General features: G+C 35.3%; 1 protein-coding gene across 1 annotated transcript in view; it reads left to right on the top strand.

The window, feature by feature from the left end:
- LOC125828370 (ferredoxin-dependent glutamate synthase, chloroplastic-like) overlaps positions 1-9,754 on the top strand; it is a 46,620-nt gene extending 36,866 nt beyond the window's left edge. The window contains exons 26-33 of the mRNA XM_049507683.1: positions 677-805; positions 930-1,028; positions 1,732-1,874; positions 1,981-2,074; positions 3,062-3,300; positions 3,417-3,495; positions 8,402-8,485; positions 9,082-9,754. Of these exons, the coding sequence (XP_049363640.1) occupies positions 677-805; positions 930-1,028; positions 1,732-1,874; positions 1,981-2,074; positions 3,062-3,300; positions 3,417-3,495; positions 8,402-8,485; positions 9,082-9,261 (1,047 nt within the window). The 3' untranslated portion in view covers positions 9,262-9,754. The remainder of the gene's footprint in view (positions 1-676; positions 806-929; positions 1,029-1,731; positions 1,875-1,980; positions 2,075-3,061; positions 3,301-3,416; positions 3,496-8,401; positions 8,486-9,081) is intronic.
- The last annotated feature ends 10,216 nt before the right edge of the window (positions 9,755-19,970 follow it).

The raw sequence follows: 19,970 nt of genomic DNA on the forward strand, positions 1-19,970 counted from the left end.
TTAGAGAATGTCCGGATATATAGTTTCCCTTCATGTGTAGGAACTCTTTATCTTTTTTTTTCTACCACATTCCACCAAAAACTTCTTTACACCCTCATTTCCTTCATACAAAAAGTCTCTCGTATTTTCTCCAAATTTCTTCCAATGCGAAAGAATACAAATAAAGACATATATGTTGATCTTTTGTACTTGTAGACTTCAACAACGTAATTTCCCCTCCTTAGACTAATACTGTCTCTATCACTTGCTCAACCTTATCTTCAATTTCTCTTACAAGAGATCCTTATCTTTGATATTCTTCCCGAGAAGCAACCCCCAGATATGCTGCTGATAGTAGCCAACAAACATGGTTTTACATGATACAGTTGCAGAGTAAAGATTCAAGCGACAGACACAGAAATCACAAATCTCCCCCCCCCCACAATAAACACACATATAGAAGTGATAGGAGGATGATCAATTGTGTTTGGATTGCAGTTCTCGAGTTCATTATGTGGAACTGGAAGAACAAATATGTATATTCAAAAGTCACTTCATGAAAAAATTGCAAGCAAGGATTTGATGATCTAATTAACTGTCATATTTTTTTCATTTACTGCAAATTTTAAATTTGACCTGATCAGTGTGCCCATCTTTGTTTCTCTGCATAATTTATTTTTCCACGATCTTTGGCCAGGTGAGAGGCATGTTGGCTCAACTAGGCTATGAGAAACTGGATGATGTAATTGGGCGCACAGATATACTTAGACCTCGAGATATATCATTAATGAAAACTCGGCATCTTGATCTTAGTTACATCCTCTCTGTAAGTATTTTTAAAGACAGTTGATGTATCGGTCAATTGATTAAGTTACTTATAGTTGTTTGTGTATTACTTTCTTCCTGTTTTATCTGACAAGAAGAATCAAGACATTTCATTATGATTTTAGAATGTTGGGTTGCCTGAATGGAGCAGCAGTATGATAAGGAACCAGGAAGTTCATAGTAATGGTCCTGTTCTGGATGATGTTTTGCTTGCAGATCCGAAGGTAAGATCACTTAAAAAATTTCATTGCATGAATTGAAATATTCAATGAATCATGTTAAGAAAATGAACCTTGAGCCTAACTCAATCCCAAGAGCTAGCTCATAGATGAGAATTGCCCAAGGTCATATAAGTAGACAACAACCCATACCCTCAACCAATATGGGACTCTAACAACCGCAGGGCTGCACACTCAGGGATGCATAGTTGAAGTTTCAACAACATAACATAGGGCCCAACATTGGGTAATCCAAGTACAGGGATGGGTCTGGATACCATGCGATGATGTGAAGAAAATGAACCAAAGGGCCTAACTCAACCCTAAATGGTAGCATATGATGTGAGAATTATCCAAATCCATATCAGGAGACATCATTCCATACCATCGGTTGAAGTGGGACTTAACAAATAAAAAGGAAAATAAGGACAGTTTATTCAGGACAAGTGAGTAGAACCCGTGATAAGTGATTCTTGTCATATATGTTTTACTCCTGTCCCATTCAGAGTAATTTTTCTTCGATGGAAAGCGGTTAAAAGGAATAACAAAAAAGAAAGTTGGGCAGTCTCTGGCACAGAGAGAGAAGCATCTCCCATTTCTGTGTTTGTAATACATGTTTATTTGGTGCCTTAGTGAAATGAAAAATCCATTAAATTCCCATATTCTAGAGGAAATTATAAGGAACCGATGGAAAACTATTAATATGCAGATATCTGATGCAATTGAGAATGAAAAGGTGGTCAACAAGACAGTTGAAATATACAATATTGACCGTGCTGTATGTGGTCGTATTGCGGGTGCCGTGGCTAAGAAATATGGTGATACTGGTTTTGCTGGGCAGCTGAACATAACGTAAGATTATCTTTTGTGATTTGTCTTCTGTATTTGCAATTATTATATTTAGAGTCCTAGATCAGCTCATCAGCATGAACAAGTCAACTCTTTCTCCACTATGCAGATTTACCGGGAGTGCTGGCCAATCTTTTGCTTGTTTTCTAACACCTGGAATGAACATCAGACTTATTGGAGAAGCTAATGACTATGTAGGAAAGGTTTGTTGGACAACCTATATCTTATCAATATTCTCCATGTGGATTTGAAACTTTCTGTTATGGTTTCCCTAACTGGGCATTGGTAATTAGTGTAGTGTAATTCTGGATCACATGCCGCATGTGGTTTCTCTGATGTGCAAATTGCGAAGTAATATTGCCAGTCTGGGTAGAGCTCACTATATGAATTTTAAGAATATAATAGATTTTAGGCTCGTATGGAACTTCTATTATTATTACTACTACTACTAGTTTAGTGTACGTGCATCTCGCGTTAACCAACAAAAATATATACAAGAAGAACAAAATTATTAAAAAAATAGCAATTGACGCTAAAATAAATGTTATATCTATCTCAATGATAAAAGAATCATATAGGAAGGTCAAAAAGTTATTTAAAAAAACATGAACCTCTTTCTTTGATATTTTTAATTATTTTATTTATTTAATTAATTTTTTTAACATAATTTAAGTAAGATTTATATATATAAAGTAAAAATATTGGTTTTAAAAGTCTTAAATATTAGGACTTTTAGTATAGTGCAATTAAAGAAAAATTTAGGATCTAAAATTTTAGTCAAAGTACTAAATGTTAGTTCTTATTTATTACAAATAAGTAAAGATTTAATAGCTTTAACTTTAATTAATTTTGAAGTCCTAAATATTAGGATAATAATTAAATGACAATGATTTGATGAAAATAGCAAATGACAATTTTGTCTATTGTAGTGTCTTTTAATGAAGGCCAAAAGGTTTAATCAACATTTCTAAGGACCGTCATGCTTTTAAAGTAATATACATTATTATTATTATTATTATATATTTTAGACATTTTTCAAGTCTCTTATTTGTTATGATAATGTGATATGAGTTTAAATGAGAAATCGGGATTCATATAGTTTGACCCCAACTATTTTGGGATTGAGAAGTAGTTGTTTACTTGAATAATTCATTCATACTAAATGAAGTTACTGAATCAAACTTCAAAAGGGCATGGCTGGAGGAGAGTTGGTTGTAACTCCCGTCGAAAATACTGGATTTGTTCCAGAGGATGCTACCATAGTAGGGAACACCTGCTTATATGGAGCAACAGGTGGTCAAGTATTTGTCAGAGGTAAAGCAGGAGAGCGTTTTGCTGTGAGGAATTCTCTTGCTCAAGCTGTTGTAGAAGGAACTGGGGACCACTGTTGTGAGTACATGACAGGAGGATGTGTTGTTGTGCTTGGAAAGTAAGTATTACTTCTTGTTCATGCTCTACTCATTATCATAAGAGATTTGAAGGTACAATTTGGACAGTGCAGAATTCGGGACATGGATTTGAGCTATGTTTTCTTGCTTACAACAGGGTTGGTAGAAATGTAGCTGCTGGTATGACTGGAGGTTTGGCATACATTCTAGATGAGGATGAAACATTTGTACCTAAGGTGAGATTTGACTCACCTTTATGAATATTTACTCGTCTATCACAACATTGATGTATTCAAGTGCCTTTTAAATTTGTTTTTGTTACAAAGTTTATGAAGAATCTGTATCCTACATAGGTCATTTTAGACTCAAAATAATCATATTAAATTGCAGAGTTTCCTTAAAATTCATGCAAAAGAGAAGACCAAGATGATCTCACTTTGTCGAGAACTGAGATAGAAAATTAATGGATATCTGTTTGAATTCTTTATTATTTATACGATGGTGTCTGTGATTAATAAGGATCACCTTGGGGGTTCAAGAATTGAATAACAAACTTAAAAGGAAACTGCAGAAGCTTAAAAAAATAAAAAATTAAAGATAGAAATTCAACAACAATAACAACATACCCAATGAAATCCCACAAGTGAGGTTTTGGGGAGGGTAGAATGTACACATACCTTACCACTACTCATGGAGGAGAGACTGTTTTCGAAAGACCCTTGACTCTAGTGCAACAAGTCTCGGTATAAAAAGGAGACAATGAAGAGAATAAGCAAATAACAAGGAAACAGTGCAAGGAGCCAAAACAACAATAAAATCATGTGATAATCAAAACTCCATAAACAACATACTAGGATAGATTATTAAAAAACAATAATAAACAATGATAAAAAAGAAAATAAACAAGAACTACAATACTACAACTAGTACCATCGCAAACCCTAGCCACCCTAAGCAAGACAACACTACACTACCTACAAATCTTCTATCCTAGTATGTTCCCTCTACACCATCCTATCTAGGGTCATATCCTTGGTAACGCAAAGATGCATCATATTCTGTTTTATTACCTCTCCCAATACTTTTTCACCTTTTCTCTGCCTCTCCATGTACCCTCTATAACCAACCTCTTGCACCTCCTCACTGGTGTGTCTATCATCTTCTCTTCACATGTCCAAACCATCTCAGTCTTGCTTCTATCATCTAGTTCACAATAGAGGCTTGTCCCACCTAATTCTGAATATCCTTATTTCTAATCTTATTGCTCCTAGTATGACCACACATCCAACTCAACATTTCCATCTCCGCAACATGCATCTTCTGGACATGGGAGTTCTTGAATGGCCAATATTCAGTCCCATACAACAATGTCAGTCGAACCACCACTCTATAGAACATACCCTTGAGTTTCGGTGGTACCTTCTTATCACACAAGACTCCAAAGGCAAGCTTTCACGTCATCCATGCTGCACCAATACAATGTGTGATGGCATCGTTGATGTCCCTACTCCCTTGAACTATAGACCCGAGATACTTGAATCTCTCTCTTAGGGATATTTTGTGTGTCAATCCTCACTTCCATGCCTACCGCAAAAATAGAATTTATGAACAGAAATTCAAGAATAGAATTTAAGAATTTCACCAAAGATCCTAAGAATCCTAAATGGGACCCGGTAGTTACAATTCATTGGGTAAACTAATTACTTTAACTAGAGAAACAAATCAAGAACTTGGATTAAGTGATCTTGACTTAAAATTAAAGAAAGTTGAGGCAGTAAGTTGCTTAAGGCTGATTTCTTTCTATAGTGACTTAAACCAAAGATATCAATTAAAGGAAATTTCTTTATCTCCTAAAGGGATGTTCTGTAACTTCAGTGGCGCCAAGTGTGAGGGAAGTTCAGTGTGCTTCTTTCACAACATGCTATAGTCCTGGTTGCCTTCCGGTGGTCTTATAGCTTTAGAAGTATATGGTCGTGTAGGAAACCCCTATATATTAAGTGTAAGGGGACGTCTAGATAAAAACAAATGGTGTAAGGAGAGGTTGGTTATAGAGGCTATAGTGTTAGGTAACTTTGTCCCCGTAGTTTAGAACAGATGGGAAGAAATCACCTAGTGATTTTGTCTTGAGATTTGAACCTTGAGACCTTGTGTTGTTTAGCCCACTTCATTGACTATTAGGCCCCACCCTTGGGTAAATAAAAAGACATATTTGTGAATTTAATGATTCTGACTGTTAATGAAGGAGTATGTGTAGGTGATGTTTCTTTTAGAAGAAGAGTATTTAGGTTAAATCTTTTAACTTTTAAATTTGGAGTTCTCAATTTTGTGATATCAATTTCACTTGAAAAATAAATTGAAGTTTGTGAGTGATAACCAGTATCACTTGAAATACTCCTCAAAAGAGTTTTTCACCTTAAAATTCTCAATTTAAAGTAAAAATTGAAGCAATTGACAAAATTATAAAAATAACATCAATTTGTGAAAAATGGAATATTATTTGAAAATAATGTGCGTGTATATATATATATCGAAAATTGTTTCTATAAACAAAATATTTGCATATGATAAATTGGAAACCGATTATACTGTGTGTGTATATCCCAACGAAATAAAATGATCTAGAAAAGGAATTGGATTAGCTTGAAGCAAAGAAGAGGGGTGGCGGTGCAAATCCAGGAGGAAGAAGTGCTTGAGGCTTGAAGATTTTTAAGACCAAATGTACCAAAACAACTGCTAATATGTAACCAAAACACAGTAAATAACAACTTGGCCGCCATAATGAGTTCAGCCGCCACAACATATAACCTAATAAATAAAAGCATATGGAATGTATAAATATCTGAAGATATATACATTTTATTTTTTTTTGAAAAGAGAGAATTGGAAGAAGGGAAATATTGCTAGGGCATTGGTTAAATTTTGCAAATATCTTTGGCAATGCTCCATCAAAGTATTTTTTTGGTCTAATCTCAAAATTCTATCAACCAAGATAAGCAATGATTAATTCCTTTCCAAACAAGAGGATTTTCTTCAAAATCGGGTCTGATAGTATGTGGTGACTATTCACAGAGCAACAATATTTGCCTCTATATGTAGCCTTTTTATATGTATATATTAATAAATAGGATATTTAGTCACATTAAATAAACAAGGCATTTATGGAATTTAACTTTTATGTTTTGGGGTTCTCATTTTTAATATAATATAGATAGATAGATAGATAGATAGATATAATTTACTATATATAAATTGTGTCTGCTTTAACCAATAGTAAAAATAAAAAAAACCTCCAGAAAATGGATTTTTTTTTTACTACTTTAAAATCTTGGGAGAAAAAAGTTTGTGTTGTTTGAATTGAAATGAAGGGTGATAAGGATGGAGGAACTTGCGTCAGTAATCCAATCTTTAAATGAACATCTAATTCTAAAGATGCTTGAAGAAACATGGTACTTTGTGGGTTTGTGTTTTTTACAATGGACAATCGGGTCTTTGGGTTGGGTCTAAGAATCTGTGGACCAATAAGATAGAGTCACATGATTAATTAATGGAATTTTACACAAATCCGGTAGTGTTAAGAGCTAATTACATCCTATCCCTACTCTTTTCCAAATATAAAAAATTTCTTAAATTTGGTGGAATCCAGATACATCCAAAAACGTCCCAAAACATCATGTTCCGATGTCGGATACATCCCTCAGCGTCCCGATACATCGCGTCTCGGTTTGGATACATCACTCAACATCCTGATACATCACGTAAAGTGATGTATCCGACCGATACATTGCGTTAAGTGATTTATCCGAGAATAGGAGAGAGTAGGGATTTTTGTAATTTTTCAAATTGTAGGAAATTTTAGAGAATATGGTAAAATAAGTTGTGTATTTAGGTCATTTTTCCTTAATTAATTAATCCTGGTCACCACTTTCATGTAATTGTTCCATTTAGAAAGGGACAATTATAGACCTAAAAAAATGTTTGGGCATTTGTGGTCTAATAGGTGGAAAAGTGGTATTTTTGATATGATACATTATGGGCTTTTTTTTTTTGCCGAAAAAATTGGACAAGTCCAACATCCTCAGGAAAATGAAAAGAAATAAATCCCAACTACCTAGGGAAACATTTAAATGTGCCCATTATATTCCGGGAAGTATGACAGTCTCCTAAAACCATGGAAAGTAAGGTTGCCTAAATTGAAGGAAAAACTCCTTAATTTGTGGGTAGTTTTAGGAGCCTTTACCCCATCCTTGCCGCAAAGTTGGCCTCTTTGTGGGATGATTTAGGCCTTCTTTGGTTGGTGTTCTGCCCCCAATCTATATCCTCTTAACTTCAGTTTGGCCCATAAAATAATTGTAGCACCTGCCAATCATCTCCTTAAGTCTTGAGATCCTCTTCCACAATTACCATCTTCTTTATTTCCCACTGAAAGCCGAACCACCTTGTTTTGCAATTCTTTAGCTTGAAATCTTGTGAATGGCCTTCTTGTTATTTCCAAAGCTTCATCCTTGTCCTTGGTTCTATCAGTCACACCTTACTCATACCTCGATTTTTCCATTGGGTATTTATTATCTTTCACTAGCACATGGTAACCCTGCACATCAATATTTAGACAAATGACAAAATCACCCAGTGTATTTTGATATCCTCGGGATTTAAACTTTGGTCTCTGATGATTCTTGTTCCACTTCATTGATTGCTAGTATACTTTTAGGAATTCAAACTCTATGGTAGATCTATAAATTAGAAGTCTGCAACAAAATATCTGATGTTTGTTAGTCACCAAAGCTGCAGACATTCTTGCCCACTAGGGTAGGATTTGAAAAGAATAACTTAATCTCTTGGTAGACCATGTGAGTAAGCAGGCATTCTTGTTATGAAAGATTGAAAAGTACCTAAATCTCTTGGTCCATGTGAGTGAGCAGGCATTCTTGCCTTGTTATGAAAGATTAAAAAGTACCTAAATCTCTTGGCAGACCATGTGGTGATTTCATCAGTGACAGATACTCACCAATTTGAATCATAAAATCATATGTAGCTTTTTATATGACTTTAAGCTTTACCAACATGTATTAACAAATTTGATTTGGCTTCTTGAAACTGCGTTCTTCTTCACGCATTTTCTGATACTTTCACCATTTTGTAAAGGTAAACAAGGAGATTGTTAAGATCCAAAGAGTGGTAGCTCCGGTGGGTCAAACACAGCTAAAGAACCTAATCGAAGCTCATGTGGTAAGTACACGTATATTTTTCGTATGTGCCTGCATGTTCGCATACACATGCTCGATTAATGACAGTTCATTGGGACATTGGGACATAATTACATGTTTTAAGAACTTGCCATTTATCTGCCCGCAATCTAATTTGATAAGCTGCCATCAAACTTTTTCTAGTATATATCCATCTACAATTTAAAATGTGTTTGTGGGGGGGGGGGACTTTTATCTTTCTTTATCCTATGATTAATTAGTGGGTTTTGGCCTTAAGTTCACCACATGGCTTTAATCAGTAATACAGTTAATTGATGGTGTGTCTGCTTTGCATGAATGGTGTCCACCCTATTTTTCTTGGGACCTTACAAGTAACAGACCGGATTCACTGTTTACTTTTCCTAATTGATATACATAAATTATACACTGATCATGCACGCTATGTGCATATTAGATATGAAGTTTACATATATTATGCATTCACTCACTATTTGTGGTTTACACGGTTGGGTGAGGCCATTTAGATTAGTTCTTCATTTTTGTTCTCAGCTTTTTGAACGAGTTGCTGAGTGGTTGAGGTGTAATATGTTCTAATGTAAGTGTATTCGTCGTTTCTAGGAAAAAACTGGCAGCACAAAAGGCTCTGTTATCCTCAAAGACTGGGACAAATATTTGCCACTCTTTTGGCAATTGGTTCCACCCAGTGAAGAAGACACCCCTGAGGCCAGTGCTGAATATGAGCAACTGGCTTCTGGGCAGGAGGTCACTTTGCAGTCTGCAGAGATGCCATTAAAATAAATTTAAATACCAATTATATGCACACAGCCATGACCACGGTCTAATCAGAAGACAGTTTGTACAGGAAATTCATTTTGAATTTTTAGAATCAGATTGTCTGCAAAAGAGAACAGTGAAATCTGAGAGAGAAATACTTAAGGATGCAAGCTTACCTTTGTCAAAGAAGGGACATATCTTTCGTGGTGCTTCAGCAGTTGTACAGTGATGATGGAGAAATTGTAAATTGTTGATAAATTATGGCATAGTCGTGCCTTTGCCAATATTGCTTTGCTGAAGAACTTGGAAGTTCAGACACAATGTTAATGCTTCTTCTAGTTCTGGCCGCTAATTTTATTTTTTTGCGTTCCAGTGGGCTTTCATTCTCATGCCTAATAAGTTGTAACTTGTATCGTGACTTTGACTCTGATTCAAGAATGTGTAAATTAGAACAGCATATATTTACTTGTTCGGAACATATTGATATATAGCAATGCAAAATGCTTCTTTGCTTTAAGCATGAAATAATAAAAGTGGAAATTTCAAAAACCACGGTAAACCCAACTATTCTTTTAAAATTTAGTAAATCTAGCAACACTTGCTCTCCTCCCTTTCTCAGGCGCCTCTCTCCTCTATGGCTCGCTTCTCTCATTCTACTTCCTATGTGTATTTGTGCATCTCTGCTTCTCTCATCCCCCTCTATCTGTGTATTTGTGTATCTCTCCTCGTGTCCCTCTGCCTTTGTGTATTTGTCTACCTTTTGTTCTCTTGTCCTTCTACCTTTGTGTATTTGGCCTTTTCTCGTCCCTCTTCTTTTGTAAATATGTGTATTAGGTACATGTAGAATCCACAACATAGATGAATATTGTTTTACATGTTAGCAAAACCTCCCATTTATATATATAATATTTGCCTGTTAAAAATTCAATTTACTAGTTTGTTTCGAGTCGTGAAATCAATTGTAGCTCCCAACTGCAAATCTGTGTTCCACCCTGACCTCATGACTTGGGTAATTGTTTTGCATATGATCGCTTATGCCTTGAAAAATGAGACATAGTTGAGTGTTTATCAAAAAATGGCGCAGTTGTTAGGGATTTGTTAACGATTGTCTTTTGTTGATTCCTAGATTTGAACTATTGTGCATTTTGTGTTCTTGTTACTTTGTGTTGTTGCTTGCAAAAAGGGGGAAAAATGGACCAGACGGGTGACAACGAAAGTCTTGATGGGGTGACGACGAAAGTATTGATGGTGTGGGGTTTGCAAATGAAATTGCCGTTGAGGAAGCACCCATGGATTTGGGTGTAGCTGGAGCAATTCACCAATCATCGGAGGTACAGGATGTCGTATTTCAAGTGACAAGTCCTTCATTTGCTACAAATAAAGGGGCTATTCAAAGGCAAAGCAGTGGAAGAGGCAAACCAACACTTGAGAAATTTTGTGGAAGTTTGTCTCCCTTTCAAGATGTGAACCATGAACCAAAAGTCAGTCCGACTAAGGTTGTTTCCTTTCTCATTGACCGGAGAGGCTACCACATTTCTTGGAGAGTTACACTGAGGATCGATTACCACTTGGGAGGAATAAAACATTGTTTTTCTCGAGAGATTTTATCCTTCCTTTATGATGTTGAAATTGAGGGATGAGATAAACAATTATGAACAAATTTCAAAAGTTATACATGATCTGTGGCTGAATTTTAAGAAGGTAACAAAATGTCTAAACCATGGGCTATTAGATTAAGTTTTACTCCAAATTTTCTATCACGCATTAGATGAGGTGAATCAAGGAGTAGTAAACAAACTTGGCTGGAGGTTTTATTCATGAACCTTACCTACCCTCAAGCTACCATCTCTCTTAACCAAATGACAAAAAATAATATGGCATGGCATACTCAAGATAGGGTGAAAGGCTGTAGTGTTGTTGCCTCAACAATGAAAAATGAGATGAGAAAGAAAGAGGAGGAACGAGATGAACAAATTTGAAAACTGAAGAAAGTCAGAAATGACATAAAAGGAAACATATGTGGCATGCCCTCGAACCATACTAATCCAACTCGATGCTAAGTAAAATTCCAACATAAAATATGTGTAATCATATCAAATTCATGTTTATATTCCTTGAAATGGTATCTAGTAATACTAAGTCAATCATGGAAATTCATAATCATAGCTCCTTCAAAATATCATGATTTCATAACATAATCAATTCATAAGAGATACTTAATCTAAAGCATCTAAATGATGATAATCTTTCATAATGAGAATACTTCAGTCAAAAGTAGTCTAATTTCATAAAACATGATGATACTTTATTTGAAAGCATCTTTCATTCATAAACATCTTCAATTCATAATGCATGCATATCATCAAAGCTTGATTTCATATCAAAATCACTTGTATAGCATGGTTTCATGTGCTAATCATTGAAAACTTTGAAATGTGATCAAATCATGCATGATAAGATCAATAATGATGAATAAACTTATAATCACAATTGAATCCATAACAAAATCATGAAACTCTAGAATTAGGTAAGATTCATAAAAGATATTTTGGGGTTTCTTTGGAACTAATGGGTGAAGAGGAAACCATTGATGAATTTTTCACATACCTTGATGGAGCCCTAGATTGAAATCTGGAAAGAAGACTTGAACTTGAGGAAGCCCTTGAATCACCTTGAGAGAAACTTGGAGAAGAAGACTTGAAAAAGCTTTTGGGTTTTGAGAGAATGAGAGTGAATGGGATGGTTAGGGTCTTAAGAGAATCAATTATAGTCTCACAAATAGACTTTAAACGAAGTAGAATAGAGATTTAAAAGGTTGGAAATGATCCAAATACCCTTGAATTAAAACTGTCGGATCACTTCTACGAATCCATGTACGGTCCGTACATCCGACCACAGACCATACTGGTTCTTTATGAACCAAATACTGAAAGCCCAAATCTCTGATGTCAAACCATGAACCAACTACCACGATCTGTAGCATCTTAGATGAACCATAGAACCTCTCATACTTTGAGTCTCAAGGATTCCCTGAAGCATAACAACGAACATTGACTACTGGTCGTATATCCATGTATGACTCGTACACTCCCACTCGTTGACACAACTTTATTCAAATCACTAAGTCTAAAGGTGCAATGACGAGACAACAATAACGCCTTGTTGCCTTGTGCACCAAGGTCAGTGACTCAACCTTTCCAAGTGTCATCCACGACTGGTTTTTACGGCTTGTATTACTTCCCATGCTCCGTACGTGGGATCGTGGAACCAGTGTACCAACAATTTTCTACCAACTTTCAATCCCTATCTAACTTTTCCATTTTTGAGATGTTACATTTATCATATCCTGAAATTATCATGTATCTTTTGGGATTAATCTGGATGCACATTCATAAAAAGTATAGATGAATGTGTGAGATCTAGACCCTTAATCACCATGATTGATACACGAGAAAAATATGGCTAGAGGAAAAAAAGATATTGGACACCACATCAAGAGATTCCATGAGGGAACTGATTTCCAAAGTAGACAAATTGAGCACAAGAGTTGAGGTCCTTGAGGACAAAATCACGACCATGCAAGTTGCAATTGATAAGGAAAGGGCAAAGGCTCAATGGAATATGAACCCGATGCTGAGAGGGTTCTACGACAGAGCAAAGTGACTCCCAACTTCTGGAAGACAAAATAGGTTTAAGCATACAAGGGGGGTATGAGCACTTTCCTTTATCCCTCTTTTTGAGAAAGCAATAGCATTGAGGACAATGATAAGATTTGTTTGGGGGGTTGTTTGAAACATTATTTTTTTAAAATAGGGGTGGGAAGGGGATTATAATGTGCGAAATTGAACCCTTACCAACAAGGTGGGAGTTCAACTAACCAACCAAGTTACCAAGATTCTCCAAGGGTTGTTTGAAACTACTAATGTGTTAAATTCTAATTTTTGTGACAACTTGACAGTTGATTTCATAATTTTCTTTTGTGAATGTTGAAATATGCCTTGTTAGGCATCCTTGTGTGGATGATTGATTGCTTGATAGGCGAGTTGGTCTCACATTTCTCTATTGTTTCAGTACCCGTGCTTGCTTGAAATTTGTGCTTGGTGCTTTTCAAGAAGGCCTTGTTCTCACAATGAAATTATGGCACATAAGATAAAATAAAAATCGCCTTTATGAATAGTAGTTAGTTTAATAAACTCCAAGGGTTTTCTTTATGTCGCAGTCTTTCCCAAGGAGCAAAATATTTTTCTTTTTCTTTCTTCTATTTTATTTTTTTCTTGAGTCATTTTGTGTCGAACCGAGTTGGTGTTCCCTATGATAGATTGAGAGGTGGCATTATTACTGGAAAATATTAAGGTTTAGTTTTAAATTGAGTCTTGCGTCGCACTTCTTGTAAGAGGGCCGACCAACAAAATTTATTGGCAAAGAAAGTTTGTTTTAGAAATAATTTCAAAAAATGAGAAAATGTGAATTGAAAAGCAATCTCTTGTCATGGGTCGTACATTCTTGATTTTGCTTTATGATTCACAAGCGGGATCTCCCCATTGTAGTTTGTCAAAAGTCATTCGATTTAATTTATTTTGAGACTAGCTTGAGATTTTGGTGAATTGTAATGCCCATATGGAAAGGATTTGATTCTTTATTGTATGTGCATGTTGTGCAGAATTTGCCCCAAAATTTATTTCAAGTTAAAAATCTAGATTTTACATGGCCTGAAAGATGAACCTAGGCCCTTTTTAACCATCCATAATAATCTAAATTTCCCTTCCATTAACGTGATATTAGTTAGCTTCATTGAGCCCAAATCCAATTTTTTTGGCCACCATGTCGCATATCTTGAACATTTGAACTCTTTATCTAGACACACTCTTGTTCCATAGTTGTTAATGATTGGTGATATATGCTTAAATCCTAAGCTTAGGAGAGAAAGATAAAAAGAAGAGTTGAAATGTAGGCCAAAGCCTAAGTTTCAAGATTTGTGCATCAATGAAATAAATAGTACTTTTGAGCTGAAAGCATAGACCACCATAAGCTTGAATTTGAGATTTCATAAATAAAGTAAAACAAAAAAACATATGGGTGCTAGCTCAACGTATGCACATGCCTCAAGTAAAAGATGAATGGAACCTTAAATAAGTGAACTTCTTAAAAAGGGAGAAAAGGGTGGAAGGCAAAATAAAAAATTGTGAGCGGTACGGTCAAGTTAAAAGAAATGGCAGCATTGGAGAGGCATCTTAGTCACTTGACCAAATGATACCCTACCTTTTTCCCAAACCTAAGTTAAACCAGCAAGTCCTTGAGGATTTTGAGTCTTGTCAATCTACATTAGTGGCGATCTACATACAGGGAAAGTTTATGTGTTGATGTGTATGTACTTGAATTCATTAGCGAGAGTGAGTGTGTTTTCATGATCTATAATGCCTTGAATTGACATTTTTAATTGTGTGTGGAATTCTCTCTTGTGTGAGCTGCATTGCACCATTCATGTGAATTGGGATGTCTTAATTTCAACTGAGTTGTATGAATGCGATAAATCCGTGTGAATCTTTAGGCAACTATGAAGGTTGATGTCACTGACTTGAGATGCTTTGATAGTGTACTTGAATGAAAAATTGTCCTAGAATTGTGCACAAAAAGATTTTTATTTAGAAGAAAAATATTTGCCTAATGAATGATGGTGGAACCAATGATGAAATGTGCTTGTAAAGAGTTTTTTTTTATTTGGAGTCTTTTGATTTCGGCTATTTTGAGTCAAGTATGTAATTATGCAAATCCTATCTTACGTGTAGCTGAGCTTAATTCCTACGCTTAGTGAGATTTTTGCTTGAAGACAAGCAATAGTTCAAGTTTGGGAGTTTGATGATTTGGTATTTTTATCAACTCATTAGAATCAAATTCATGAACTATTGTCATGTTTTAATGTTAATTAAAGGGTTTTAGGTCATAGTTCTCTTGGATGCAGGCATTTCTTGGAAAAAGCGAGTTTGATGGACTTGAAGCTGAAAATCACACTGGCGAAGGAATTGGCGTCCAGCAAGAACCAACAGACATCATGGAGCAAAGTTGCCTCTTTACCAGCGTTGCAATTGGCGTGGTACAATTATTGATTGATGATTCACTAGTTCCAGCACAGATGCTCATGTGAGAACTATAGGTCGAAGCGAGGAGGCGATAAGGGCACCATATTTTTAGATCAACGTTTCCCCATTCCGGCGCAAGTCTGAAGGTGGAACTTGAAGGGCAAAAACATAACTATGGAAAGTAGTGCTTCTTTTGGAATGTTCCAAGGATTGAATAGAGATTTGCGGAATTATGTACCATTATCATTTTCATGACAAAAACAACTCCCAAGGCATGACATGGTGAATAGAATCTCGAAAGACTCTAAACGAATCACATGACATAGCATAACACTAAGATAACAACATAATTGAAATAAAGAGACAATGTGGAATAAGTCTCAAAAGATAAATTCAACATAAATATGAGAATCTGAGTACAATGACATAATGTGGAGTACTAATGTCTGACAACAAGCTTTTACTACTACATAAGTGAGGCTAGGACAAGCCCTAGCTCACAAAACAAATCTGAAAACTGAAGTATAGCCTGAAATGACATCAAAGCATAAAGGCATAATACATAAATAGGACACTTAACTTGGCTTCAAATTATAACTTTGACCTTTAACTTTGTCACTGCACAAGTAGGCACTTTAACTATCCAAAACTTAAACAAAAAATCACTCAAATCCTACCTGGCAAAATACACGAAATATACCCAAATTAGGCGCGTCAGGGGTAAAATTCGAGGGGGTCAACAATAAAAAAAATATTGAAAAGACTATTAAATCCTTAACCAATCCTTTTATATATTTTTTTTTTAATTTTTTTAAATTAAATTTCACTTTACTCTCTTTCTAATTTTTTCAACATTTTCCCCTCTTTTTTTTTTTGCATTATTTGTTGTTCATTGCAAAATGCACAAATTGTAAGTGACATTTAATTATATTTTTGTTATTGTGAAAAATACAGCTATGGTGAAGTTTTTTTATTTTTCCCTATATCTATTGTATGCAAGATGTGGTGAGTATACACTTGTAAAAATTGAACGTAATCTAAGTCTGAAGACTCATTTAGGGCTTAATTTTTATCGATTTAGTGTCCTCAAATGTATATTTTGTCTCAATAACTGATATAAATCCTTGAATTTCAAGTATTTGAACTTAGGGACAAAGCATGGACACTATTGAGCAAAAAGGAACAAGGCAGTTGAAAGAACGAAGAAAAGAAGGCTTAAGGATCACCTAAACCATTGGGTGAGTTGCCGAATGGCCTTGGTCTCGCCTAATGTTCCAGCATGCCAAGCCCTGAAGGAGAAAATCAAGTCGGTGATAGACAGGAGCAATCGGCGAGTCGCAGAATTGTTTCGTGATGCAGTGCTATGTCGCCCAAAGTTACAGAACTTGAATTTGTTGAAGGCCAATGCAGAAAGGCGATGAGCCAGACCAAAAGGCGGATCGCCGAGTGGATCGGCGATCCCGACTAACTGCGTCGAGTGGACCTTCGCATCACACTTTTTGACAACTATAGATACTCGTTTGAAATTTTAGTTTAGTAGGCAACCAGTTTATAAAATTTGAGAATTACTCAGTTTTAGAACTTAGTTTTTTGGAGACAATTTCCCTTAGCTTTGGAGATTTTGAAAATTCCCATTTTGAAGAAATTGGAAGTGGGTATTGAAGATTCTTCATCTTAGATGTGTGTAAAGACCATATCAATTGTACCCACTTGATGGAAACACTTTTCGGTATCGATTTCTATCTTTTTACTATGTCTAGCTAAAACCCCAATTTTTGGGGTGTGATTATGTGAATATGGGTTGAATTTACTGCTTGGTATTGCTAATTGATAATTCATTTGTTGTTTAAAGGTAATTTCGTTCATTGGTTGTGTTTGAATTTAATGGGGTTGTAGTTGCAAATACAATTTTAACTTCGTGTATTTGGCTTGCTCGAGAGAGAGGTTTTAAAACCAAAACTACTGAATCGATGGTCTGTGGTTATTGGGTTGTCGTGGGTTCAGCTCTAGAGAGTGAATCCTAAACCCTCTCCCACACATTCAGCTCAAGAGAGTGAATGGACTAAGGCGAAGGTTGTGCTTCATTGTCCTTTATTGGTGTTCGAGAGAAACCAATTTGATTCGGGGTAAATTGTTCGAGAGAAAGTTTACCCCCACTATAGTCTAGCTTAGTTACCAATTTACAGCGATTTACTATCAATAGCAATTACCTGGTTGTTTACCTTAGCCCATAATCCTACCACATCCCAAGAATCCCGTCTCCATATTTATATTTTCGTTTTTAGTTGTCGTTTTAGTTGATAATTGTTTACAAAACCCCCTTTTGATACTTGACACTTGTGTCATCCTTTAAATTTATCATGTTTTTCTTCGTAAATATTTATAGCTATAATTGACTTGAACACATTTATGTTTTTCTATTGATTCTCAATTACGAACAACTCCCTTGGGACTTGACCCCAACTCACTAGTTGGGTTATATTACTACTCACGATCGTTGACACTTGAACTGGAAGTAGTGTCCTGATACGTGAAATCAAGTCTCTCAATCAACGACTTCGGTCCACACTTAAGGGACTCCTTACATTCTGATTAGCTATCAGATTTCTACTCAAACTTGACAAAAATCTTTGAAAAGCTCAATTAGACATTTTATCAAACAGTTTAAGTGCACCATTTTACTTAATAATTTTTAGCACTCTATGCTTATTTTTTAGCCTCCGAAAATTCATAATTGCAATGTGCTACTCACTATGATAATCAGAAGACACAAAGCATCCTTTTTTTCATTAAGTATTTGACAACTTAAAGCACAAAGACACTTCAAACTAAAGAAAAGAAGAAAAAGTTAATTGATTTTCATGTCTTCCTATATCTATGGGCTGCTCTGAAATAATTTTGCAACAAAAAAGTTAGTTTCCTTTACTGATTCCCATATTGGCTTGAACATCTGGCCAACAATATGCAATTCTTGTTTGTAAAGTATTGAACCTTGATACCTTGACTAAATTAAGGAAGAAGAATAGGTAATCGTTCAAGTATATGAAATTTCTGCACATATCTTGAACAATTTTTTCTTTGATTTGAATATAAGGGGCATGAATTTTAGAAATTTAGATTAGGATGTTTTTTGTTTTCACTTTCACCTTATTCTATAGTATAATTTATTTTTATTATTTTTAAAATCTAGGTGTATTTATTTTAGTTAGTTGGCAGCAACAGAGTGGTTCACTTATCCATGTCAAAGCATTTGTATATCACGCGTTTTGTCTAAAATATTCGAGTATTTTTTGTTTAAATTTTGAATAGTGAAAGTGTCTCTTTGTGCACTATCAAAGTTAATGGTCAAAGGTATTATTTGAAGCCAAGTTAAGGGTCATATTTATGTATTATGTCAAGCATAAATGTGGCCATGTATTTTAACCATGAGGAATCACCAAATATGGACAAGCTAATCAGAATCTGTGCTAACCTCAAGTTAGATGAGAAGCACCAAAACCTATATTATAAAACAATATAGACAAAAGGGATGTATGCAGTCAGTTCTCGTATTGTACAAAGCATGAGGAAATATGTATTAACATAGGCATAATAACATAATAAGTTTGAAAACATGATAATGTATGATCAAGTAAACATGATATAATCAGATAAGCTGAGTTCATAAAACATAGTACAAGGTCAATGCAATATTCTGATAAGAGTCATAACCATATAATAAGTAAATCATATGTCTTTGTTCATAACATATGTGGAAGTCATAAATCTTTGTGAGAGATACTGATGAGTTGGAAATTTTGACTCATTTAAGGATTTTTATTCAGTGAATTAGTGTCCTCAATGCAAATTTTGTGTTCATATTTGATGATAATGTGTTTATGTGCAGCCATGAAGGCTTTAGAACAAGTCAAGGACATTACAATGCAAAAAGGAGCGAAAAAGTTGGAAAAGCTGAAGAAAAGAGATGTTGGAGCTCGCAAAAGCCACTTGATGACACACCCATTAAGTCTCCAGCTCGCCAAACTTTCCAGCGAAGTAGTCCATGTACTAAGAGAACTCAACTACCAAAATACACTTCGCGATGCGCCGAATGAAACGGCGATCTCAACCCAACTCGACAAATCTTCCAGAACAATTGGACACAGGAGTCGAGCCAAAAGGCGAGAAGATGTGCATGTCGGTGGATCACCAAGTCGTTCGGTGATCCCAACGAAGTCGCTGAGTGGACTTCGTGCTATGATTTTGGGAAGTTTTTAGAAACGTCTAAATTGATTTTTGAAAAGAGAGTTAAAAGAGTTTTGGAGTTAGACAGTTTTTAGAGTTTTGTACGTACTTTTACTTTATTGAACACTCTTGGAGAGGATTTTGATCTTGGATTTGAGGATATAGGATTCTAGTCTTAATTTTGGCATTGAGCATTGAATATTGTTGACAATTTGGATGGATAACCTTTTTGGTAACGATTTCTTACTTTTCGCTATGCTTGGCTAAAACCTTTTCCCTTAGGGGTGTGATCATGTAATCAAATACATAAATTAGCTTATGACTATTGTTAAGTGATGAATTTAATGTTGTTTAGAAATGGGTTCAATTGTTTATTCATATTTTCATTGATGAACTGAAGTTGCAAATTCGGTTGTAGCTTAGCTCTCTATG

Source organism: Solanum verrucosum, unplaced genomic scaffold (assembly GCF_900185275.1).
Source record: "Solanum verrucosum unplaced genomic scaffold, falcon-dt-bn FXZP01000048.1, whole genome shotgun sequence".
Classification (NCBI taxonomy): domain Eukaryota; kingdom Viridiplantae; phylum Streptophyta; class Magnoliopsida; order Solanales; family Solanaceae; genus Solanum; species Solanum verrucosum.